At 29.2% G+C, this 27742-nt stretch overlaps 1 protein-coding gene across 1 annotated transcript in view; it reads right to left on the bottom strand.

Moving 5' to 3' along the window:
* LOC124418564 overlaps positions 1–20535 on the bottom strand; it is a 173057-nt gene extending 152522 nt beyond the window's left edge. The window contains exon 1 of the mRNA XM_046945244.1: positions 19728–20535. Within this exon, the coding sequence (XP_046801200.1) occupies positions 19728–20479 (752 nt within the window). The 5' untranslated portion in view covers positions 20480–20535. The remainder of the gene's footprint in view (positions 1–19727) is intronic.
* Positions 20536–27742: the final 7207 nt, after the last annotated feature.

Below are 27742 nucleotides of genomic sequence, written 5' to 3'. Positions count from 1 at the left end.
TATTGATGCTTTTGTTAGTCAGTTATTGGCGATAATGTCATTTTCTAAAGGGGGGCTTATATGAGGGCTAGGCGAAATCGTGAACCGATATTTCCCATTTTCAATACCCCCCATCTTTTTTAAAAAAGTAAAAACACGTAACACGATTTTTTTTAATTTCTTTCTTGGTCTTTTCTTTTTTTCTATTTTCTTTGACATATTTCAGAGTTTTATCTCTCTTACTTTATAGTTTTCGCGTTTTTTTTTTTAAATTTTAAACTTCATAGCATTTAGTATAATTTTGTAATAAATATTAACTAATATAAGAAGTACATTAATTTTAATGTTTAATTTTAAATTATTTCAATTAATCGTAATAATTAAAATTTTTTGGATGTACATTATTTTTAAAACATTAACATCACTGTTTTTTTCTTGTTTACATCTTTTTTGTATTTTATGTCAGCTGTTTATAGCTGTCACTTAACGTTGCGGATTGAATTCTATTTTCTACATCCGCAACGCAACTTCAACGTTACGGCCAAACTAACGACTCACACAGGTTTTCGTAAGCCAAATACGAATCAGCTGATTCATCACGGAACGGAACATAGAGACTAACTGAGCCTTTACATGAATACAGACGGCATACTTTTTGGATGCTACAAACATCAACACAACCGTATAATACCCTCCCTACTATAGTGGTGTAGGGTATAAAAATTAATATGTAAAGTAAAAATTAGTTAAAATAATAGATATTCATCAAACATAATGGTGAACAGTGTTGCAAATTTAGCACTTTTTAAACTCATTTAGCACACAAAAATGTAATCTAGCACCTAGCATCTTTTGTAGCATTTTTTATATAGTCTTGAAAAATTATTGGACTTTTTCAAAACTATAGTGTAATCCAGTCTATAGTCAAGACATCAGACATATATAGTAAAGACAGTCTAAAGTTAAGACTATAGTCTAGCATATAGTCAAAAATATGGTCCAGTTTATAGTCACCGCTATAGTCGGGCCAATAGTCATGACTATACTCCAGTCTATAGTCAGGAATATAGACCAACCTCGATTCCAGTCAATAGTAGAAGCTATAGTCCAATATATATGTAATATGGTCTACAGTCAAATAAATAGTAGATACTATAATCAGGTATATAGTATAGACTATAGTCCAGAATATAAATGAAACTATAGTTCAGGCTATCATATTGTCTAGACTATAGTTGAGATTCCTTTCCAGACGTTAGCTGTAAAATCGGAACAGAAGACCAAAAATTTATGTATATGTTCTATGTATTCAACATCATGCACTTCAAACTTCGCCCATGAGTTTAGATTGAAGAGTTGATCTCAACTCTGAATCTGTCTTAAGCATTTTATAGTTTTATAATAATCTTCCATTTTGAGATGCTAAAAACCCGCTTTAATGACAAACGTGTTTTCAATAAATCTGCTGCAAGGAATACCTGTTCGTTTTTTTCCACTTAAGTCCGAAAAAAACTCTAAAAAATATACCTAATGTTTAAAAATATATTTAGATATTATGGAAGTTTCGTTTCTAAGGATACTTTTCCAATAAAAAAGTTTTATTTGCCTTAAAGAAGAACTTTCTCACAAATTTCATATCAAACATCACGTTATAGCAACCTAAAGGAATGCATTTTGAAATGTTATATTTAACCCTAATATATACACTTGAAATAAACTATGAATATAAATATTGCAAATAGTTATACATAAGTGCTTTTGTGCATACATATTACAAATATTACTTTATAAATATTTTTATTTTTGTTTTAACTTTCAATTGTAAAAGAGTTTTCAAATTGTTACCGGCTTATATTAATATCCTTTTTCAATTTTACTAATAATTTCAGGCATTACAGTTATGTTACCACATGTAGACATTACAATCTATATGCATGTATTTGGAACACTAATAAAATTCATGAATAAACTCAAAACTGTAACAAGTGCAGATTAAAACAAGTAAGAGTGCTATATTCGGCTGTGCCGAATCTTATATACCCTTCACCATAGTGTATTTTAAACATAATTGATCTTACAGTCTAGTTAATAAAAACATTAAAAAAATTTGAGTCGATTTAAGCCGAATGTTTCGACGGCGGCTCAAGCAACTAAATATAGTTCGGCGGCGGCTAAGCTCCGACTCGAAGCCGGTCGACTTCGACCTCTGATTCATTGCTGGTAAACATTGACGAGACGTAGATTTTGTTTTTGTTTATCGTAAAAAAAATTGTTTTAAAAAGCACTTGGAAAAAATTTGTGTTAGTTTTAAATTTCAAACTTACATTATTCGCATAAAAATTATTGTACAATAACTCACAATCTACTCTCATATAATTGAAAACGTTTTAAATACTTTTTTCTATTCATCAAAAAATATATTTGCAAAACAAAAGGGAAAATTATTTTATTTTAACAAAAAATGCAAATCATATTTTTTTGCTGTGTATACTTTGTATGTTTGAATTCCAAACATACAAAAAAATACACAGCTGAATAAAACCAAATACATCTACACACACACGTGTACATCTTTTTCCATGTACAGTGTTTTTTAGTGTTTTTGTTGCTTTTTTAACAATTTTTTGATGAAATTTTCAGAGGTTGTCTCGGATTTTTGCTCATATCTCTGTTATTTACCGACCGATTTTGCTGATTTTAAATAGCGATCTTCTCGAAAGCATGTCTAATAGAATTATTGAAGATTCAGACATCGCCGATATCTGGGGTCCTCTAAAAACTGATTTCAACAGACAGACAGACAGACAGACGAACAGACAGACGGACTTTATCGACTCCGCTATCTATAAGGATCAAGAATATATATACTTAATAGGGTCGGAAAATTATATTATAGAAATTACAAACGGAATGACAAACTTATATATACTCTTCTCACGAAAGTGAAGGGTATAAAAATCCATTTACAACTGTATGTAAATTACATATATGAATATACATACATATACATAACAAGTATATAAATACTTGTTACATGTAATCTATACAAAAATATGTTCAAACACTTATATTTTACATATTTTGGTTTATGTATGGATATGTAAATAGGTATTTGTAAGTATTTAATTCAAGGATATTGAAAAATATTCATTCATCATGTCTATCTGTTTGTAAATATAAAATTGATTTTATACATTTTACACAAATGCCTTTGATATGAGCATCCTTCAGTTTTCGATTTAATTTTTTGTGGTTGTAATAAAAGGACATCGTTTACCGTGGCCTATACATGTGATTTTTGTTTGTTTGTGTGTGTATAAGGAATAGAGTGCGAAAGTAATCACATTAAAATATAGAAGACAAATCATTTTGATTGAATTACCGCCGCACAGTGGGGCAGAATGGAAATTTTTTGGAAATAAATCTGGCATTTCTAAACGGCTGATCCGATCGGGATAAAATTTGGCGTGAGCGTAGCCAAGGAGTATTCGAGTTTAAGTTTTGTAGATGAACCCCGCAGATGCCCCAGGGACGGAGCTGTGGGGGCTCAAAGTAGGGTACCTACGACATGTAAAATTTTTAAACTCGTGCCATTTTATATTTTCTGAAAGCGCTTGACGAGATCTTGAAAAAACATGCTTGGACATACTACTTATCTCTTATAATATCCGAGTTATAGGCATTTAAAAATTTAGTGATACAAAATTTACCATACCTTGGTCCGCCTTTTTTTTTTTGAATACCGGGCGTAATTTTGGACCAAATGGTTAGTTAGACAACAAAATTTCCAATAATATAAAAAAATTTCAGTTCAATATCATTTACAGATCCAAAAATATACGTTTTTAAATTTAAAAATTCAAAAAATTTTAGATTTTTGCCGTTTTTTGCCCAAAATGTGTCTTAACTCTTTTAATAAAATAATATTTTCTTTAAGAACATATAACAATTTTATAGTTTTCTAAAAATATCTTTACGCAGAACGCTTTGGCGTAAAAAACTTGTCCTATTTTTTGAAAATGTTGCCACTGCGTCCTTCCGAATATGACCTATTTTTACCAAAACTTCAACTTTGGGCGACATGTTCTAAAATACCAAAGCTGGGATCAGAAAACTGAAAGCAGTTTTGGAAACCTCAATATGTTTTCTATTTACTCCAAAAGTATTTTCCCAGCCTTAACTTATTACCTATTGTTCTTAGCAAAATGTGTCCCAAATAGTTTAGATAGCTATTTATGCAATCTTTCGAAAAAAATATTATAAAAATTTAATAAAAATATTGTTGATTTTTTTTTAAATCAAAAACATTTTTGACTTTTTTTCAAAATGGGCTCTTTTTATTTTTTTTTATTTTTTTAGGAAAGCTTAAGTCTTTTGCTAAGCGACCTATATGGTCACTTAGTGGGATGCGAGTGGGATATCTATCAAAAAAATATTTTGTAACTCAAGATTTAAAATTTTTGAATTTTTTTGCAAAATCAAAAACTTTGTTGACTTTTTTTTAAAAAATGGACCCATTTTTTTTTTTTTTTTGCTCAGAAGAAAGCTTATGTGTTTTCCTTTAACACCCTTATTGTCGCTTAGTGGGATGCGAGTGGGATATCTATAAAAAATGTTTTGTAACTCAAGACATACAATTTTTACTTTATTTTGAAAAATCAAAAACCTTTTTGACTTTTTTTCCAAAATGGACTCTTTTTTATTATTTTTTTTTCTCAAAAGCTTAGGTCTTTTCCTTTAAAACCTTTTTGGTCGCTTAGTGGGATGCGAGTGGGATATCTATCAAAATAAATGTTTTGTAACTCAAGCCAAAGGTTTTTAAATTTGCACTATTTTATTTTTTTCATATTTGTGTGTAAACCTTAAAAATTACATTTTTTTATAGATATCCCACTCGCATCCCACTAAGCGACAAAAATGATGTTAAAGGAAAACACATAAGCTTTCTTCTGAGCAAAAAAAAATTAAAAAAGGGTCCATTTTTTAAAAAAAAAAAGTCAACAAAGTTTTTGATTTTGCAAAAAAATTCAAAAATTTTAAATCTGGATTTACAAAATATTTTTTTTATAGATATCCCACTCGCATCCCACTAAGCGACCATATAGGTCGCTTAGGAAAAGACTTAAGCTTTCCTAAAAAAATAAAAAAAAATAAAAAGAGCCCATTTTGAAAAAAAGTCAAAAATGTTTTTGATTTAAAAAAAAATCAACAATATTTTATTAAATTTTTATAATATTTTTTCGAAAGATTGCATAAATAGCTATCTAAACTATTTGGGACACATTTTGCTAAGAACAATAGGTAATAAGTTAAGGCTGGGAAAATACTTTTGGAGTAAATAGAAAACATATTGAGGTTTCCAAAACTGCTTTCAGTTTTCTGATCCCAGCTTTGGTATTTTAGAACATGTCGCCCAAAGTTGAAGTTTTGGTAAAAATAGGTCATATTCGGAAGGACGCAGTGGCAACATTTTCAAAAAATAGGACAAGTTTTTTACGCCAAAGCGTTCTGCGTAAAGATATTTTTAGAAAACTATAAAATTGTTATATGTTCTTAAAGAAAATATTATTTTATTAAAAGAGTTAAGACACATTTTGGGCAAAAAACGGCAAAAATCTAAAATTTTTTGAATTTTTAAATTTAAAAACGTATATTTTTGGATCTGTAAATGATATTGAACTGAAATTTTTTTATATTATTGGAAATTTTGTTGTCTAACTAACCATTTGGTCCAAAATTACGCCCGGTATTCAAAAAAAAAAAGGCGGACCAAGGTATGGTAAATTTTGTATCACTAAATTTTTAAATGCCTATAACTCGGATATTATAAGAGATAAGTAGTATGTCCAAGCATGTTTTTTCAAGATCTCGTCAAGCGCTTTCAGAAAATATAAAATGGCACGAGTTTAAAAATTTTACATGTCGTAGGTACCCTACTTTGAGCCCCCACAGCTCCGTCCCTGGGGCATCTGCGGGGTTCATCTACAAAACTTAAACTCGAATACTCCTTGGCTACGCTCACGCCAAATTTTATCCCGATCGGATCAGCCGTTTAGAAATGCCAGATTTATTTCCAAAAAATTTCCATTCTGCCCCACTGTGCGGCGGTAATTCAATCAAAATGATTTGTCTTCTATATTTTAATGTGATTACTTTCGCACTCTATTCCTTATACACACACAAACAAACAAAAATCACATGTATAGGCCACGGTAAACGATGTCCTTTTATTACAACCACAAAAAATTAAATCGAAAACTGAAGGATGCTCATATCAAAGGCATTTGTGTAAAATGTATAAAATCAATTTTATATTTACAAACAGATAGACATGATGAATGAATATTTTTCAATATCCTTGAATTAAATACTTACAAATACCTATTTACATATCCATACATAAACCAAAATATGTAAAATATAAGTGTTTGAACATATTTTTGTATAGATTACATGTAACAAGTATTTATATACTTGTTATGTATATGTATGTATATTCATATATGTAATTTACATACAGTTGTAAATGGATTTTTATACCCTTCACTTTCGTGAGAAGAGTATATATAAGTTTGTCATTCCGTTTGTAATTTCTATAATATAATTTTCCGACCCTATTAAGTATATATATTCTTGATCCTTATAGATAGCGGAGTCGATAAAGTCCGTCTGTCTGTTCGTCTGTCTGTCTGTCTGTCTGTTGAAATCAGTTTTTAGAGGACCCCAGATATCGGCGATGTCTGAATCTTCAATAATTCTATTAGACATGCTTTCGAGAAGATCGCTCAGTTACGGAGCACCCGGTCAACTTAAAACTGGTCTAGGGATTGGATAAGGGTATCAGTGTGCACGTTATTGAAAGCGCCTTCGATGTCAATGCATACTGCTAGTATATACAGTTTGCTATCGAAAGTTTCACCTATGTAGTGGACAACTTCATTTAAAGCGGTTTCCCTTTAACCATGTCAGTTGTAATAACTATTTCCTTGTTACCCTCCCCTTCCTCCAATATCGGTTCATCTATGTTATTCGATATACCGGGTGGGAAATGAAAATCCATTAGGAGTTTCATTGTCTCCTCCATATCCTCAAGCCTCCTGCCCGTGTCATCGATCATAGATTCCGGTTGGACATGAGTTTTGGATAGGAATTTTTTATAATTATAATTATTATTATTAGTATTATTATATATTAAATTAATAATTATTACAAATAAATAACAAAACTAAATTATTCAACATTTCCATAGAAAAAGTGATTTTTATTCCTGAGGTTAACATATTATGGGTATTACAGTATCGTAAGTTTAATTTTTAAGGTTTACACAAATATGAAAAAAATTAAAATAGTGCAAATTTAAAAACCTTTGTCTTGAGTTACAAAACATTTATTTTGATAGAAATCCCACTCGCATCCCACTAAGCGACCAAAAAGGTTTTAAAGGAAAAGATCTAAGCATTATTTTGAGAAAAAAAATTAATAAAAAGAGTCCATTTTGGAAAAAAAGTCAAAAAGGTTTTTGATTTTTCAAAAAAAGTAAAAAATTGTATGTCTTGAGTTACAAATTACATTTTTTTATAGATATCCCACTCGCATCCCACTAAGCGACAAAAATGATGTTAAAGGAAAACACATAAGCTTTCTTCTGAGCAAAAAAAAATTAAAAAAGGGTCCATTTTTTAAAAAAAAAAAGTCAACAAAGTTTTTGATTTTGCAAAAAAATTCAAAAATTTTAAATCTGGATTTACAAAATATTTTTTTTATAGATATCCCACTCGCATCCCACTAAGCGACCATATAGGTCGCTTAGGAAAAGAAAAAAAATCAAAAAATATTTTATTAAATTTTTTTAATTTTTTTCAAAAGATTGCATAAATAGCTATCTAAACTATTTGGGATACATTTTGCTAAGAACAATAGGTAATAAGTTACATGGATGAGAAAAAACACCTGCATGGCCAAAATGTCAAATTTTGACCGCCTCTAACTTAGAAAGTTCACGAGCGATCTTGTTAAAAAATTGTGTCTGAATTGCTATCCAATAGAACTAACTATGGTGCAAATTTCATCGCGATCGGAAGACATCGATTTCAATAGTTGGTTCACTTGACGTAAAAAGCCCCATATATTTTTTAAACTAATTCAAAAATTCTAAACTTTTTTTTTCAGAGCAATTTAGACTATCCGAAAAATATCTACTTATGGACTAGTGTTGTACTAATGAAAATATTGAAGAAATAATTTTATGGAATATTTAAGAAGTCTTTTTTCGTAACAATCGTTTGCTTAAATTTAATTTCGATTTTTATAAATATTTTTGTTTGGGTTTATAATGAGTTTGTTTGATTTTCTCAAAGAAGAAAAATATTTTCTAACAAACACTTTATTGAAATAAATTTAATTTTCAGTAATTTTTTTTACTGATTCAATAAATGTTTTTGTTTGAGTTTTATTTTTTTGTCAGCATATTTAATACAACAATATAACAAGTTTTTGAATGTACTAAAATTAATTGATACAATTCTTATTAGGTTTGTAATATATAATGTATAAGTGTTTCAGTTTTTACAGTACAAAATAGTCTAACTTCTTTTGTATATACTTTTCCTCCTACTCCTTCCTTGTATATATGTATCTTTTGTAAATATTATTCATACTTTATTTAGTTTTTAAGTCTAGCTCACGGAGACCTTCCCCTTTTACCTTTTTTGGGGAATTTATTCAAGAATTAACTTAATGGATAGATTTATTGTTACACAATATATATCTGCTGTAAATATGTATAGTGCCTTAGGTAGAAGTCCTGGGATGATAAAAAATATTTGTAAAAACTTAATTTTAAGAGAAATGTATAATTCAAATTTTTGGGATGAATAAATAAATAAGTACAAAATAGTAGTTTCTAGAATGTGAAATATTTTTAGCACTTTCTGGCATTTGTTCAAAAAAATCTAGCACTTTCTCCCAATTAAATTTTGGCAACATTGTTGGTAAATCAAGAATTTTAAAATCTAAAAACAAACAAATTTTAAAAACAAAGACACTTGGAGAAGACATGAATCGTATGTATAGTTCTTTCCAAAATATTTAGTTTATATGCAATTCCAGCTCAGAGGGCAAAGTCGATTTAAAATTGCCGGCGAGGGCGGCTGAGCTAAAATAATTCGGCGGCGGCTTACAGTGGGCTCAGAGCTGATTGTTTTTATGGAAATTTAAGCTATAGAAGTTATGTTCAACAAGTAAGAGTGTTATATTCGGCCATGTCGAATCTTATATACCCACCATCAAATCATTCTTCATTCATTCAGTCATGAGGTTTAAAGTAATTTTCTGGATAAAACCGAATATGGGGGTTTGATAGTTATCGACCGATCCTCATCAAATTAAGTTGAAAAATTTCTGTTCCTATAAAACTACCGTAATTTGGAAGAACTTTTGAGCCATACATGAGGTTTAAGGTGATTTTCTGGAGTGAATCTTATATAAGGATCAATTATAGACCGATTTTTATAAACTTTTGTACATAAATTATGTGGAGTTTTTGGCTAGTACAAAACTTGTTTATGTAGAATTTCACTGCTGTAATCGTTAAAGTCATTTTCTGAAAGGGACCTTATAGGGGGTAGGGTCAATTACATACTGATCCTCATAAAATATAGTGGGATATTTTAGCTAATACGAAAATTTTTTATGTCGAATTTGATCGCTGTACTCGCAGTTTTAAGCAAGTAATGAGCTTTAAAGAGCTTTGGCTCGCACAAAACTTGTTTATGTAGAATTTTACTGGTCTACTCACATTTTTGAGTCAGTAATAAGCCTTAAAGTCATATTCTGAAGGGGACCTTATATGGGGTGTAGGGTCAATTATCGACTCATCCTCATAATGTTTATGAAAAAAGAGTTTAGTTCCTATAATACTTTTTTATGTCGCATTTTATTACTATATATATGTTTCTTAAGGTCAGATATGGGGGGTAAGGCCAATTATGAACCGATCCTTATAAAATTTTACGAAAATATTTAAACTCTTATAAAACATGTTTGTGTAGAATTTCATTGCAGGGCAGAGCAGGGTCAGCTATAGGCCCATCCTTATAAAATCTCACAAAGAGATTCAAGTTCTCATTAAACATATTTGTGTCGAATTTCACCGCTATGGATTCATCTCTTAGCCAGTTATGAGCGAAAGAGTGATTTTCTAAAGAGAGCCTTATATGAGGGCTATTTCAAAACGTGCACCACTTTCAATAAGGATCGATCCTTATTAAATTTGAAGGGGAGCTTTTGGCTCTCATGAAACTAGTTTATGCCATTGTTTAAAGTCATTGTCTAAAGGGGACTTTATATAGGGGGTAGGGTCAATTATGGACCGATCCTTACAAAGTTCTGCGAAAAGATTTATGTGCCCATAAAACCTGTTTGTGCCGAATTTCACCGCTATTGATACTTCTCTAAGCCAGTTATGAGCGATAAAGTCATTTTCTAAAGGGGACCTTATAGGTGGGGTAGGGTCAATTATGGACCGATCCTTATAAAATTCCACGAGGAGATTTATGTCCTTATAAAACATATTTGTGCCAACTTGCACCGCTATTGATGCTTCTGTTATTGGCGATAAAGTTATTTTCTGAAGGAGAATTTCACTGCTATAGTTAGCCAGTTATGAGCGATAAAGTTATTTTTGGAAGGGGGACTTTATATGGGTGGAAGGGTCAATTATGGACCGATTCTTATAAACTTCTACGAAGAGATTTATGTTCCCAAAAAACATGTTTGAGCCGAATTTTACCGCTATTGATGTTTCTCTTAGCTAGCTATGGGCGATAAAGTCATTTTCTGAAGGGGACTTTATATGGGGGGTAGGGTCAGTTATGGACCGATCTGTATAAAATTCGACGATGAGATTTATGTTCCCATAAAACATATTTGTGCCGAATTTCACCGCTATTGATGCTAATGATTATTTTTGATGGTGGGTATAAAAATAATAAAATATCAACATTTAAAGACTGAGGATCAAGTCTCTTTGCTTAAAATATTAATTCATTACCAAATAATGATATAGATACAGAATTTGGAAATTTTGTCTTTATATACAAGGTCCATTTACGAAAATCTGTTAAACGCACATTAATGCTCTTAATACAAAATTTGCCACAAATATTAGATTTGTATACAAAAATTCTATTTCAAGAATTTTTTACGATCGAATTATGTCTCTTTGCTTAAAATATTAATAATAATATTCCTTAAATATATTCAGTTACACTGGCTTGAATCTTAATGGAGAAATTGGATGGTATAGACATTTTGGGAAATAAAAAATATTTAAATTAGCCAGATATACATTTTTCTTTTATTGCAACCAATTGAAAAATTAAGAAAAACATTTAAATAAATTTGACAAAAATTATCACATTTATATTAAAAATGTATCGGGAGTATTGAAAATTATCGCATGTTACATACATCCTTTGTAAAAATCTTGTACGTTTTTAAAATATAATTGTGCAACAATAATTCATTATGTTTCAAAACCAAAAATAATTACAGTCCTACAGTATATAGCCTAGTTAATATCCAAAGAAAAATATTAAAAAATTTGAGTCGTCTTAAGTCAAATCTTTCGGCGGCGGCTCAAGCAACTAAATATAGTTCGGCGGCGACTAAGCGCCGACTCGTAGCCGGTCGACTTCGCCCTCTTATTCCAGCTCTGGATAATTATTTAGTAGGGGTAATAACCGGTCATTGCGCAATTGGAGCATTTAGGGGTAATAAGGTCGGTAACAGGCAGGATTAAATTAAATATGAGTACTTTTGTACTACCGCTTTCCTTCGATGTATTGTTTTTTTTTTTCGATTTCAAATCTGGATGGTATATGACTTTGATTTTACATACATCTCCATTGATTAAACATATTGTACAAATAAGTTTCATAAATTGGCAAAAAAATCAGAAAATGTCTAAAAACCGACTTCCAACGTTGTCATAAAAAGCATTGTCAGTATATTGTAAGAGAAGAATATAGTTCTCATTTTTCTTTTTATACCCTTCACCTTCGTGAGAAGGGTATATATAAGTTTGTCATTCCGTTTGTAATTTCTATAATAAAATTTTTCGACCCTATAAAGTATGTATATATATTCTGGATCCTTATAGGTAGCGGAGTTGATTAAGCTAGACGGACATAGCTCTGTCATAGTCTGTCTGTGTGTTTATTGAAATCAGTTTTTAGAGGACCCCTGATATTGGCGAGATTCGAATATTCAATAATTCTGTTAGACATGCTTTCGAGAAAAACTCTATTAAAATCAGCAAAATCGGTCGGAAAATAACGGAAATATGAGCAAAAATCCGAAACAACCTCTGAAAATTTCATCAAAAAATGTCATATTTTTTCATGCTTTGTTAAATAAGCAATAACAACACTGTATATTAGAAAAATATGTACACGTGTGTGTGGAAGTATTTGGTTTTTTAGCTGTGTATTATGTTTGGATGCGGTTGGCGTCATTGAGTTGTGTATTATATCCTTCACCTTCGTGAGAAGGGTACATATAAGTTTGTCATTCCGTTTGTAATTTCTATAATATAATTTTCCGACCCTATAAAGTATATATATTCTTGATCCTTATAGATAGCGGAGTCGATTAAGCCATGTCCGTCTGTCTGTCTGTCTGTCCGTCTGTCTGTTGAAATCAGTTTTTAGAGGACCCCAGATATCGGCGAGATCCGAATCTTCAATAATTCTATTAAACATGCTTTCGAGAAGATCGCTATTCAAAATCAGCAAAATCGGTCGGTAAATAACGGAGATATGAGCAAAAATCCGAGACAACCTCTGAAAATTTCATCAAAAAATTGTTAAAAAAGCAACAAAAACACTAAAAACACTGTACATAGAAAAAGATGTACACGTGTGTGTGTAAATGTATTTGGTTTTATTCAGCTGTGTATTTTTTTGTATGTTTGGAATCCAAACATACAAAAAATACACAGCAAAAAAATATGATTTGCATTTTTTGTTAAAATAAAATAATTTTCCCTTTTGTTTTGCAAATATATTTTTTAATGAATAGAAAAAAGTATTTAAAACGTTTTCAATTATATGAGAGTAGATTGTGAGTTATTGTACAATAATTTTTATGCAAATAATGTAAGTTTGAAATTTAAAACTAACACAAATTTTTTCCAAGTGCTTTTTAAAACATTTTTTTTACAATAAACAAAAACAAAATCTACGTCTCGTCAATGTTTACCAGCAATGAATCAGAGGTCGAAGTCGACCGGCTTCGAGTCGGAGCTTAGCCGCCGCCGAACTATATTTTGTTGCTTGAACCGCTGCCAAAACATTCGGCTTAAATCGACTCAAATTTTTTTAATGTTTTTATTAACTAGACTGTAAGATTAATTATGTTTAAAATACACTATGGTGAAGGGTATATAAGATTCGGCACAGCCGAATATAGCACTCTTACTTGTTTTGATTTTGTTTTTATGAATTTCCACTAATAGTTAACCACCTGGATGATCGTAATTCGTATGTTTTGGGTCATTCGTCACGAATGTACCCTTTGTAATCGAGAATGAAGACATTCGTCACTTTAGTGTCATCTTTGTAAGCGAGAGCGGAGACAGTCGTCTCTTTACTATCCTCAAGTAGCCTAAAGATTATACTCTTAAAAGTAGTTTTTTTGTTGTACTTCCGAAAGTAGTTATTTCACCCATCTTTTGAAGAAATGATAATTACTTTCTACTAATATGCCACCATCTGGTTGACTCAAATTTATATCTTTCAATCGTCACATTATTGTCCCATAGTATTCTAGAGAGTAGACACTTGAAATTTTTAAATTTTAGTTCCATTAATATCTTACCACCTGTATGTATGTGTACCAATTCGTATGTTTTCGGTCTTTCGTCACAAATAAACTCTTTGTAATCGAGAATGAAGACAGTCGTCACTTTAGTGTCCCATTTGTAAGCGAGAGCGGAGGCAATGGTCTCTTTACTGTCTCTTTGTAGGGTGAAGAGTGGCGATTGACTTCCTCGTAGGACTAGCCCATGTTAAAATAGTCGGTCACCTGGGTAGTCAGGTGGCTAGGGGTCACCACAAGTGGTAGGTTAAGTGGTTAGTTCGGGACTGTCCCGTCGAACTGCTGGGTATATACAGCCATACACAAATGCATTTTCTTAATGGACATACATACATATGTACATATGTATATTCATACGCATTTGCACACGTGAAACAGGGTAAACATGTAATAAAACCACAAGCAAATTCTTAAGCTAAGTTCAGACCTGTAAAATATTTGGTCCAAATATTTGTTATAAAATATTTATAAAGTTGCGTCAAACAAATGCAATATTTATTTCATGTTCAGACTTGTTTCTAACAAACACTTTATTGAAATAAATTTATTTTTCAGTAAAAATTTTTACTGATTCAATAAATTTTTTGTTATAAGTTTAGAATAAAAATAATTTGGTTCAAACACACACACATGTTTTGCAGCCACAGTATATCGTATATTTTCATGCAAGAAAAAAAAACAATTTGGCAATTTGTTTTAATTTTAACTATTTTTATTAGGTTTAAAATTAAATTTTTATAATAAAAGTGTATAATATTAATATATAACACGATTGAAAAAAACTTTGTTTGTCGAATCTGAACATAAAATATTTCATGTTAACAAACAGCAATGCGGATGATTTTCATAAAACAAATTGATTTGCTGGCAAATAAATATTTTCTCATTGTTTCATCAATGTGAACACCAAAAGTCAAATAATTTACGTCATTTTGGTAAAATAATTATTTGATCTTGCAAACCAAATGTAAGATCAAACAGCGTCAATGACAGCTGTTCTTTGTTTATTTTCTGAAAAAGAGTGTTATCACCTCATACAAAAATGTAAATAGTCGCTTATAATTATTATTTTTGTTGTTTGTTTTGTTATTTATTGGTTGGTAACAACATACTATGTGTAGTTATTCTACATAATATATGCATCTATAGTCTAGTTTGCAGTCTAGTCCAACGGTTCCCAAATTACAATTAAATAAGAGATACTGTTATCTCGGAGTATGAAGTTAGGCCACATTTCATAATTCAAGGACAAGCTTATCGCAGATTTAAGTTTGTCAAATTGTAAACAAAAGTGTTCTTATTTGGAAGGACTAAAATAATATATTTCCGAAACAGAGGTGACTCTTTATTCGTCTTCAATACGTTAATCCAGGTAATTTTAAATATAAATATTCCATTCCGACGTGATACATAGATTTTAACTTGATTTTGTGGACCAATATTATTAAATTAACATCAGAAAATGCATAAATAGTCAAAACCATGCAGTAAAATTCACAGTACTTTCGCAAAGAATTCATTTCTTATATTATGCGGATAAACGCATTCCGCAACAATATCGAAGAAGTTCAACTTTCTATATTATTTTCCCGAAAAATTAGCTAACATACTCAGATTACCCGTCTGCAATCGCAAAAAAATTTGCAATGTGACTCTTTAAGCACATGTCGACGATATTTGATGAAGAAACCTTTTCGTTACCTTAAAGAAAAATGAACGTGAAAGATCTCACGATCATAAAATTAAACATCATGTTAACATTTCAACAATGAAGTCATTCTATCTTCAAAAACAGGCAATTGAAACTTCTCTGAAATATTAATTGTTTTCAATGTACGGGAATATTTTATAGAAATGACATATCTACATCTGTTTGACCTTGGGATTTATGGACTATGACAATTTTCGGATGAACAATTACATATTTAGAACAATAAGATATCAAAATATGTATTGAGGACCGCAATTTAAATAAATTCCTCAAGGGGTCCGCGAAGTAAAAACCGGGGGATTCGCTGTTCTAGTCTATAGTCAAGTTTAGTCTATAGTCTTGTCTATACTCTAGTTTATAGTATTGTTTACAGTCTAGTCTATAGGTTATAATCTAGTCTATAGTTTAGTAATTAATGGAGAAATTATTTAATTAATTTATTACTCAATTTATTTAAACAATTATTTATTATATTAATGGATATAAAAATATATTAATAATAAACAATTCTCTATAATTTTCAATTTTATAGATATGTAATTTAATGAAAATTATTTATAATTTGGTTATTTCCGGGCTTATAGCGATTTTTTTGAAATCGCTATAAACCGTTCCAAACAACCAAGGTTTTTCGCTACATTGACTATACTAAATAGCAACAACATGACAGTAAAGATCCACCATCTATCTCTTTTCCAGTTGCACAAGGTATTGAAATGTAATTTGTATTTTTTTGTGGTAAAATTTTGATGAAAAACAATATTAAATGAAATTTTAGAATATATAGAGTTTATTATTTAATGATATAGCTTTTAAGTAAATACAAACACATATATTTTTGGCTTTTGGTTTGGTTGCGCATTAGCTGTTCTTGTTGTTATGTTCCTACTTGCCTGCAAACAAAATCTTGTTTTTTTACTGTTTTATCCGTCAATTGCTTTACGAAATTATTTGTTGTAATGTGAACACCGGGCAAACAAACTTTTACTATTTGTATTGAATTGTGTTTGGCTTTGTTTCTTCAAACAAAACGTCAAAATAGAAATACTCATTTTAAGCACATTATGAAATAAAAATGTATTTAATTTTTTGTTTTTAGGCAGAAATTTCTATGAAATCGTAAAAAATATTATTATATAGCTTCTTTAACGTTTAACAAAAATGTTTCATATTTGGTGTTCACATTTTGTTAACACTAAGAAAATATTTGTAGGTTGAAAAATAAAAATGTTTCCCGAAAAACAGCTGATATTTTGCATGCTCTTCAAAAATATTTTGTGTTCACATTACAGCAAACAAATATTTGATAAAAAAACGTCAGATATTTGATAGGTGTAAACGTACCTTTAGAAATTTAAAGGAACAAATAAACAAAAACATATGTATGCATGTATGTATACATGCATACATATATACATGCATACATACATACATACATACATACATACATACATACATACATACATACATACAGACATAAATACATACATACATACATACATACATACATACATACATACATACATACATACATACATACATACATACATACATACATACGTACGTACATACATATATATATACATACATACATACATACATACATACATGCATACATACATATATACGTACATACATACAAGTAATTATAAAACACATAAATATGTATTTGACTTTTTTTCTTACCTAAAATGTCTTCTTTCTTGCCACACATTATTAAATAATGTGGCACAATTCAAAAATTCTAAACTGCAAATAATAGGCATACACATGTAGAATGAATGTATGTACATACATAGGTACATAGTTTCATGCATTTTCTATTTTTCGGTTTTTTGATATCGGTAAAAAGGTTATGTGTTATAAGTTTTAATTTGTTGTGTCTACAAAATTATAAAACTCGCTATTAACCCGTTTCGACTCGAATCGCGAGCGAGTTCTATTTAACGCTCTTTTAATTTTCAACTCTTATCGCGAGTTTTATTTTTAAACTCGCGAGATCTATTCGTGGAAAAATTAAATATTTAAATCGCTCGAATAAAACTCGCTCGAGACCGAATTGAATTCGATCGCTATCCGTACCCTGAATAAAAACGATTAAATGCAAATTTTATAAATAAACACTAATGTCACTAAAACTTATGTTAAAAATCAATTTTAATTTCAAAAAAAAATTTTACAAGATAAAGTTGTCTAAACAATTGTTTAGACAACAATGTCATAACGTCGTTATAACGCTCATAAATGCCGTCTGTACTTGCTAATTTGTTATCGTGATAACAATTAGACGTTTAGCATAATAAATATTTGTCTAATATAGACACGGGGTTATGATTCTTAAATGTTGTTTTTATTATTTTATTTAATAATAAATATGTTTTTTTATATATTTGCTAATTAAATTTTTTTATTACAAATATACCCAGCTAAATCTTTACTTACCTGATAAGTAGGCAGGTAATATTGGAGAAAAATGTAAGTAGTTATTTTTGGGTGAATAAATACGACGATGAACAAGAAATAACTAGTTTTTGAGCTGTTTTTCCGGATTGAAAACTGGCTTTACAGTTATTTTTAATGTTTACTAGTCAATTCTGTTACTCAATGCTGCATTAAAAAGTCATTTTATTATCATATCTGGAATAGTTTATACACAAATGCAAATATCAACATATATTTAAAAAAACGTTTAATATCGACTAGGGTTAGAACCACAATAATTTATACAAATTTGGCGAGATAAAATCCAATCGTTTTCTAAGATATGAGTTTAGCTGAGAAGTATTGTTATTTTTATACTTAGTTATTTACTTATTTAATTATTTATATTTTTTTATAAAAATAACTAATATTGTGTAAGATAATTAAGTAAACATGTTTCACCCGTTTTTCACTTTGGGAAAACATATAGATCCTTAGTGGATCTACATACGGGCTACAGCCATTTAGAATGTGCGATGATGAATCAGTCAGTCAGTAACAAAAGATATATAAAAAACGTCAAATTAAGATTCGTGCGACTTTTGCTACTTCCCTTTTTTATCAGCTTTGACTACAAATTAGTGCGACATGACAAGTGTCGCACGTTGGTAACCCCTCCGCTTAAAGTGCTCTAACAATCATGTAAACACATTACAATGGAACCATTGTCAGCTGATTGTTTGACAATTGTCCAGCAATGAAATTTCAAGGTTTCCCGCCAGCGTTGTAAGATTTGTAAACCGCGTGTACATAGCTTTACTCTTATTTGTATTGTAGCTTTATTAAATTATTTACAACCGTGGTACCAGGTACAATGCTAGTAAATGTTGAATCAAACAAAACCGAAAAATTTTTAATCGTTGATCTAAAAATCTAAAGTCCAACCTAAATAAAATTTTGGATTTAAATAGCCTATAGCCTTCTAATTTTATTTTTATAAATAGATTTTTACCTGTTATTTTTTTGAAAAAATGTCTTCAGAACTTATTCAGAGAAAACTTATTTTGCACGAAAATTATTTGTTCAATTCACAATTAAGTTGTATATTGTACCTACTAAAGTGTAGTAAGAGTGATTGTGAACAGATCTTTGCAGCAAGTCATAAGTTTATGTTCTCAATGAAAAAAATATGTTGAAATAAACACTTGGCAACACTAAACATTCGTAGCAGTTGTATAGAGCTTTTGCATAGAAATGCCAAGATTGTCATGACTATTGTAGCAGCTGCTGACAACGCATACAACGCTACAACATCGATTGTGAATTGAACAATTGTAATTTCAATAATAATAATTTACAATTTGTAAATAAATAAGCCTTCTTGTATTCTAAAATCAAAATTTGATTTTACAAGTGGTAAAATCAATTCCGAAATTCATGGAGAATAATACTTTGAATAATCCCGTTATTTTATCCGATCTATTTGTCATTTTTCCAGAGATCAACAATTTTTCGATTTTATTGGGTTCAACCTTTAAACATGCTATATGGAAAGCTTCCAACTGTATTTAAAAATCTCGTTATTTAGATGTAACAGAATTTTATCATATTTAAAAAATGTATAATATTAAAATAAATAGTTTCAAAAATTTTATAATTTTTATAAAAAATATAAAAAATAGCAGTATTAAGAAACAATAAAAAAATAAATAATATATTTTAATTTAGCTTTGCTTACTGTGTGTGAAAATCGTAGCCATTCGTGTCATCTGTTTCGACACTTGTGTTGGCAATATTTAAAGTGCCGTTATGGTGGTTATCAACGTCTAAGCTTCCAACGGAGCCAATATCACCAATGCCGCCGACGCCAGGACTATTTCCTGTAGCCATAACACCGCCTCCAACATTCGTTCTGGTCGACATGCGATTGTGTTCAATTAACGAATTGAAATTCGTTTTGATTGCAATACCTATAATAGACCCGTGAAGCTGGGGGCGTTGCTTGGAGCTACAGTACTCTTTACTATCACTATGAAGGTGAGTCTGACACCCGGCTGGACTTCTTTGGCTAACTTCGCAGATATCGTAGTCGTCGTTACCGCCATCATTTTCACTACCATTGATTTTATTACCAGATCTATTAAATATGTTACTGCCACTGCTGGCACAACGTTGACGGGACGAGGTGACAGCAGTTGATGAATCTGGGCTATTGGCAATAGTGTCGTTAAGAACACAACTGCCATCAACAGCATCGCTAGAAGCTGTCGAAGTAATGGTGTTACCAAACTGTTGCGAGTTTGAATTGGGCGATGAAGACGGCTCATATTTGCGCGGACGGCCTCTCGACAAGTGGCGCCTTTTAACAAACTCACTGTCGTCAACCATCCAAAAGGAGCCAAAGTCATCTTCGTAACGCACAAAACATTTGTGCAAAGACAAATTCGTGCGTATGGCATTCTTTTTTATTATTATTTTAATCAGAGGCATTGCGTTTTGTTTATAAAACAAACCCAGACACAGTTAGGAAGCGTAAACGTTGTTTGTGTATATATTTAAAGATTTTATTATATAAAATTTTATAAAAATATTAAAGAGAGTATGAGAAAAAAGAAGACAAAAATTGTTATGAAATTTATATTATAAAAAATTAACGAATATATATAAAAAAATTTAAAAATCTTCATGCAAGTATTAAGAATTAAAATATATAAACTTTGCTTATATTAAAGTAAACAATTTAATTGAAATATTTTTTCGTATTTTATGAAAACTATATATAAGTTATCAAAGACTATAAAATATATTCAGAAAGTACAAAAATAATAATAATAACAAATTTTAAGTAATTAACAATATTGTAATAAAATGTAAGAATATATTTTAAACGTAAAACCAATTTTTACATAGGTAAGTAGGCATGACATTATCTTCAACAAATTAATTATCAACAACCTCATACAAATACATACAAACATATTTGTATGAAATGTTTGGGAAACTGAATGATACCGATTTTTGTTTAGTACTATATCAGTAAATTAATATTTCGTAATAGAAATTTAGAAAAATTTATTACCTGTATGAAATGCGTAGTAGATGTTATTTAAAAACATATCCTGGCAAAGCATATAAAAATACCTTTTAATCTATATATTTGATATAACATCTATGTATTCATATTGAGAGAGTTAAGTGAGAAATAATTCTATAAAGTCCAAAAAAATTGTCTAATGGTAAAATAAAAGTTAAAAAACGTATTTTCTCATAAATTGTTATATCAAAGTAAATTAATAAAGTAGCGACATATCTTGTTGTACAACAACATCTACAACAAACACATGTATTTTGTTTTTGGAATAAACTATGAATGTGTCAAAATATTATTTAAGAAAATTTCCTTTAACAACAAAGTGAACAAAACATAAATGTAAAATATTACTTTTAAGTTGAAAATATTAAGGATTTAATTATATTATTATATATTATGCAATTTATAACACTTTTAAACCACTTTTAATTCACTTTTTCAACTTTTCACAAATTTTAACAAATAGCAATAAACAATTTAAAAATGGCGATATAAACAATGTTAACAATTTTCAAAACAAACTTTGACAACTAATTTCATTTTTCTAGTTAAAAAAAAAATAGTCAGCTGTTCAAGTGATGCTACTTTATTAATTTACTTTGCGTTATATAACATTCGCCGACAGAAACAAAAATGTTATTATTATGATGTTTTTTAGTGGGAAAATATTTCTTGTCTACATTAGTTTACTATAATTTATTATTATTTTTTTTATTTTATTTATTTATTTAAAAAATCACAAGGTTCCTAAAACTTATTTTATAGAAAAATGGTTATAAGATGTAACTTACACCTATAATATTTTTAAAGTTATTTTAAGTTAAGGACTAATCGTGTATTAGAAGCATGAAAAAGAAAAACTTTATTATACATTTTATATATCACTAGCTAAATCAATATACAGTGGACGTCCACTAGTACGAATTATATAGTGTCAGGCCCTTTCGTAGTACCGAAAAATTCGTATTATTGAACAACACATTTTGTATGTTTAAATTCAAATAATACACATAAAATATTGGATTTTTTATTTTTCTTTTATTTTTCATGAAAAATTACATAACGAAACAAAATATAATAAATGTGTATTATTTCAAATAAATTTCTTGTACATAAACAGGCATAAAACGGACATACATATTTACGTATACGAATTGTTAACTTTGAAAGTATCGTGAGTCCAATGGTTGAAATGAGATATAGAAGGTTTTAAATTTTAATGTTTTTAAAGATATATGTGCCAAAGACAATTTGCATGTACATATCTGTTCTAAAATGTATTAAACATGTTCAGATTACATACAATTTTTATTAGAAACTTGAATGGAATATACCACTTTCAAAAACAATTCTCTAATTTAAAATTTTCTTTTAAAAATTTGGAATACTTAAATGATCACATATAGTAATGTTTAAACCCATTTGAATGTGGAGTCATACTACTTTCAAAATTGACAGTTTTTATATACATACATATATAAATATCATTTTACTTATTAGAAAATACATAATTTAACTTTGATGTTTATTACTTTGTAAAATGATGAAAATAAATAATAAAATAAAAACTTCATTCATACGTAAATAAAACCAAAATTCCAATAAAAATGTGTTATTCGTACTATCGAACAGAAAAATTGTGTCTTTATTCGTACTATAGAGTAGACAATGCAACAATTATGCCATTCGTATTATTGGACATTCGTAATAAAAAGGGTACGTACTATTGGACGTCCAGTGTATATAGATAAAAATCCACATTACAATTTTTGTAGATTCTAGGTCTAACAGTTTTCCAGATATACCAGTATATATATTTAATTTAGTCCAAAACGATAAATTTGTGGATGGTTTAAGGCACAACTATAATGTGGATAAGCTCTCAAGTGCTTAAGAAAATCGGTAGAAGCTTTTAGGTGGCTATAATTAAAGTATTCAAAAACCGAAAACCCGTTTTTTATACCCTTCGTGAGAAGGGTATATATAAGTTTGTCATTCCGTTTGTAATTTCTATAATATAATTTTCCGACCCTATAAAGTATATATATTCTGGATCCTTATTAGATAGCGGAGTCGATTAAGCCATGTCCGTCTGTCTGTCTGCCGTCTGTCTGTTGAAATCAGTTTTTAGAGCACCCCAGATATCGGCGAGATCCGAATCTTCAATAATTCTATTAGACATGCTTTCGAGAAGATCGCTATTTAAAATCAGCAAAATCGGTCGGTAAATAACGGAGATATGAGCAAAAATCCGAGACAACCTCTGAAAATTTCATCAAAAAATTTTTATAAAAGCAACAACAACACTGTATATAGAAAAAGATGTACACGTGTGTGTGTAGATGTATTTGGTTTTATTCAGCTGTGTATTTTTTTGTATGTTTGGAATCCAAATATACAAAAAATACACAGCAAAAAAATATGATTTGCATTTTTTGTTAAAATAAAATAATTTTCCCTTTTGTTTTGCAAATATATTTTTTAATGAATAGAAAAAAAGTATTTAAAACAAAATCTACGTCTCGTCAATGTTTACCAGCAATGAATACGAAAGTATTGTTGTTTTACTCTAGCTTGTATACTGTTAAGAACAACAACAACGTATTGCTATTGTTAAGCGCATATAAGTGTATAGAAAACACACTGTCTATAGCTAACCGCATTTACAAAAACATAAGAGTACCAAGCGCATAGGGCTTGGGCACCCTTGGTTTGGATGCTGTTGGCGTCATTGCGAAGTTATTTTTGTTTTTCTGTGTTTTTCGTTATGTATGTTTAGATGTCTGTTGGTTTAGATGCCTTGTGTATTTTGAGTTTTATTTCGTTTAGCGTTGTTGTTCTTTTTGTTTAGCTTTTGATGTAATAATAATGTAGTCGGGAAAAAAATTAAAATTTATAAAAGATGTTTAAAATACACTATGGTGAAGGGTATATAAGATTCGGCACAGCCGAATATAGCACTCTTACTTGTTAACATTCAAAAACCGTCCGGATTCTAATATTTTTTAAATTACCTTATTTTATATAATACATATATACATGTATGTACAATAATACAATAATACATGTATGTACAATTATATATGCTTATAAAAAGCCGACAAAATTACGCAAATATCTACAGATTTTTAATAAATCGAATGAAAAGCAAAAGGGCTCCAATATTTTCTTAAAAACCAGGGCGGTAAAGGGTTAAAGTTAATATCCGATTTTTAACACAGATGGAATTCATTATCATGTGAATGTGGAAATGTGTAAATCATGATTTGTTAAGGATTAAGTAACACTTGTAGCGGGCGAAGCAATTAAATTAAATTCTTATTCAACAACTTAAGTAAAATTAACACACAATATGCACAAGAATTGTGTACTAGTTTTAAGACTTAATAACCACAGAATAAAAGTAGTAAACAATAGGGTATTCAATTATTCGGGTTTTTGTCTTATTCGGTTTATTTGACAAATAATTATTTGAGGTTTTACGTTAGCCGGTTAATAATCGGATAATTAAAAATTATTCGGTTATTCGAATAAAAGGAAACTAGATGTTGTTATTGCTTTAAACAATAATTTTCTGCATATACACTCTGTAACAATTTTGAAAAAAGCATTCACACATGGAAAAGTTGATAAACATGTGAAAACAAATTCCACTTATAGAATTGCGTACTTCGATTTTTATGTCCTTATAAAAGGATTTCAAAGTTTAAAGGACTACAAACGAATATTTATATTTGTTAACATATAAAAAATGTATAAATTTGCTTAAGCAAATAAAATTTTAGGCACATAAGATTTAGATTTATATAATAAGTAATATGAAATATGATATTTTCAAATGAAAATTTTAGAAACGTATAAAATTTGTAAAATGAAATTTTTAACTTTTAAATTTGTCATTCTAAATAATAAAGTTCCTTTTTTGAAATGTTAAATTAAAAAGTTTATTTTTGGATTAATTTCATTGCTCTGAAATTGTTGGCATGTTTTCGATAATTTAGTAGTCTAACTATCACGAAATTTAAATTTTCGCATGCCTTTAACAGAATTTATAGGGGAAAAATAGCGTAGACAAGCATATAAAATCTAGCTGAGCGATTTCCAAAAATATAAAAACTTTTGATATCAGATTGGAAAAAAATATACGCCGCCCCATAGCGCCGCCCTGGACCATTTGTGTGAAACAAACTACAATACTCCTTGTCTAGCCGTTAAAAAATGCCAGATTTTTACAAAAAAAAAAGTACCAAAATGTCCCCCATATGAATTTTATTCATTTTGCACTGTGTATGATTAGTATTGAGTTTCTTTATTCAAAAAGTATCATTTGAACAACGGAAAATTCCAAAAAGATGCTTTTTGTTGATTGTTTTTAATTCAGGAGAATATATGTTAAATTATATATTTCTATGTTTAATATCATAAAATATTCAAAGAATACCATTTGAAGAACGAAAAAGTACTAAATTTCATAATTATGTGTTTTAGATCTAAACTTAGGAAATTCAAAGATACTTAATTGAATAATTTAAAAGTACAAAAAAAGTACATGTTTATTTAGTTAAAATGTATGTTTCCAGGATGATCGATTATTCGACATTTTACAAAAACCGGTTTTCGAATAGTTGATATTTCAAGAAATCGATTAACTGTAAAATCGGTAATATTGTGCGTTATACCTTAAAATTTACCATAGATGGGCACTTTGCAGTACCAGTAAAAATAGAATTTTACTGATTACTGAAAAAATTTTCAGTATTCAGTGAAGTTTTACTGATTACTGAAAAAAAAATCAGTAATAAGTAAATTTTACTGATTAATGAAAAAAAATTCAGTATTCAGTAAATTTTTACTGAATACTGAAAAAAAATCAGTAAGCAGTAATTTTTACTGATTAATGAAAAAAAATTCAGTATTCAGTAAATTTTTACTGAATACTGAAAAAATCAGTATCAATATGTTGAAATTCATTATGCATTACCGGTAAGATTATTAGTAGAATTATTTAACTAAAGCCGTAGCCCACTGGGTTTGAACCGAAGATTGCTAGTCGCCGTTCTACTCACAACACCACCTCCTTATTTATTTAGTTATGCGTTCTTAAGTACTACCCAGCAAAATATTTGCTTACAAAAATTCACTAGAAAAATCACCAGAACTCATCGAGTAAAGTACTTACAATTCTACTAGAAAAAGTACTTATTTTTGTTTGAGATGTTCCAAAAGTAAGTCAACATTATTTAGTTGGAAATAAGTTGTTTTTTAGTAGTGTTATTTATAGAATATTTATGAAAAAATAAAAATAAAAGACGACACAGACTGGGGTTGAACTCTGTACCTTCCGTCTAACAGTTGAATGCTACTCCTACTACACCACTGGTTTGTTGTTTTATTGTGCGTCAAATAATAGTTTTCACACACAAATACTATTTTATTTTCTGTTTGTCTAAAAATAGACAAACAAAAAAAGAAAAAAAAAAAAATAGAAATAGTAACTGTTTTATTTTTGTTTGTTTCTTTATTTTGATTTTTTTAACTTTACCTACAAAGTAAGTCATTAATGAAGTACTTAATGGTAATCATTGTAAGCAAAGATTTTGCTGGGTAGTTAGTAAAAAGTTAATGTTTTTATATTTTTAGTTTTCTTTCGACATAAAAAATTAATAGGTATTACTTTTGGTTTGTATTTTAAAAAAAAGAGAAAAAAATGAAAATTGGTTTAAATGAAACTTATTATTTATTTTTTTTGCTACAAAAAGTGCTAAATTGCCATTACTGATGTTTGTGTTAGGGATATAAAATGTTTTAAATAGATTTTAAAAAATAAATTATAAAAAATAGTTAACACGTCCAGGATTCGAACCAAAGACGTCAATCTTTTAACCCAATATTTTACCCACAACACCACTGCATAGATATTCGACTTTACGTATATAATTTATAAATACATATATTTAACAATTTAATTTCCGTATTTGATAATAATTAATAAATTTGGCCGGCCAATTGACAAAAAATAACTGTTACTTAAATTTTTTATTAACTCTTTCACGTATGCGGATATCTGTGTGTGAAGAGCGTAATTTTGAGTTCACAGATAGAGTAAATGGTTATTTCCAAAGAAAACTTATTTTTTTTTAAGAATTTCATGGCACTGTCAGCCAAAAAAGATAATATCCTGCGATATCCTTCAAAAAGACTTATTCCATTTTTCATAAAAAATTATCAATATACGCAGAAATAAAGCGTGTAATGAACTCATAGCCATAAAAATTCCAGCGGTTTAATTTTGTGCGTGAAAGTGTTAATTTAGATTTTTTAGACGTTACTTACAAACGTTAAACGTTACAAAAATATTCTTGAATCACATTCAAAAGTCTACTTGAAGTGTTCAATTGCAAGTGTAAAAAAAGAAATGAGTGATTTGTCAGATTTTGATAGTGATGATTCAGTAAAAGATCCAGATTTTACTTGTGAAGAAAGCCCAGCAAGTCGTGAACAAAATGACTTAAATGAAACTCCAAGTATACAAGAGGTGTATGCAAGTGAATTAATTGGAGTTAATAAAATTCTATTTAATAAAGAATTTTTTGAAATTGTGGAGAAGCTAAGTTAAAAATATACAATTATTTTAAAATTAATGAGAATGCATTATGCTATTT

The sequence above is a fragment of the Lucilia cuprina genome, chromosome X (assembly GCF_022045245.1).
Source record: "Lucilia cuprina isolate Lc7/37 chromosome X, ASM2204524v1, whole genome shotgun sequence".
Lineage (NCBI taxonomy): Eukaryota > Metazoa > Arthropoda > Insecta > Diptera > Calliphoridae > Lucilia > Lucilia cuprina.
This window is presented reverse-complemented; position numbering and strand designations above follow the sequence as displayed.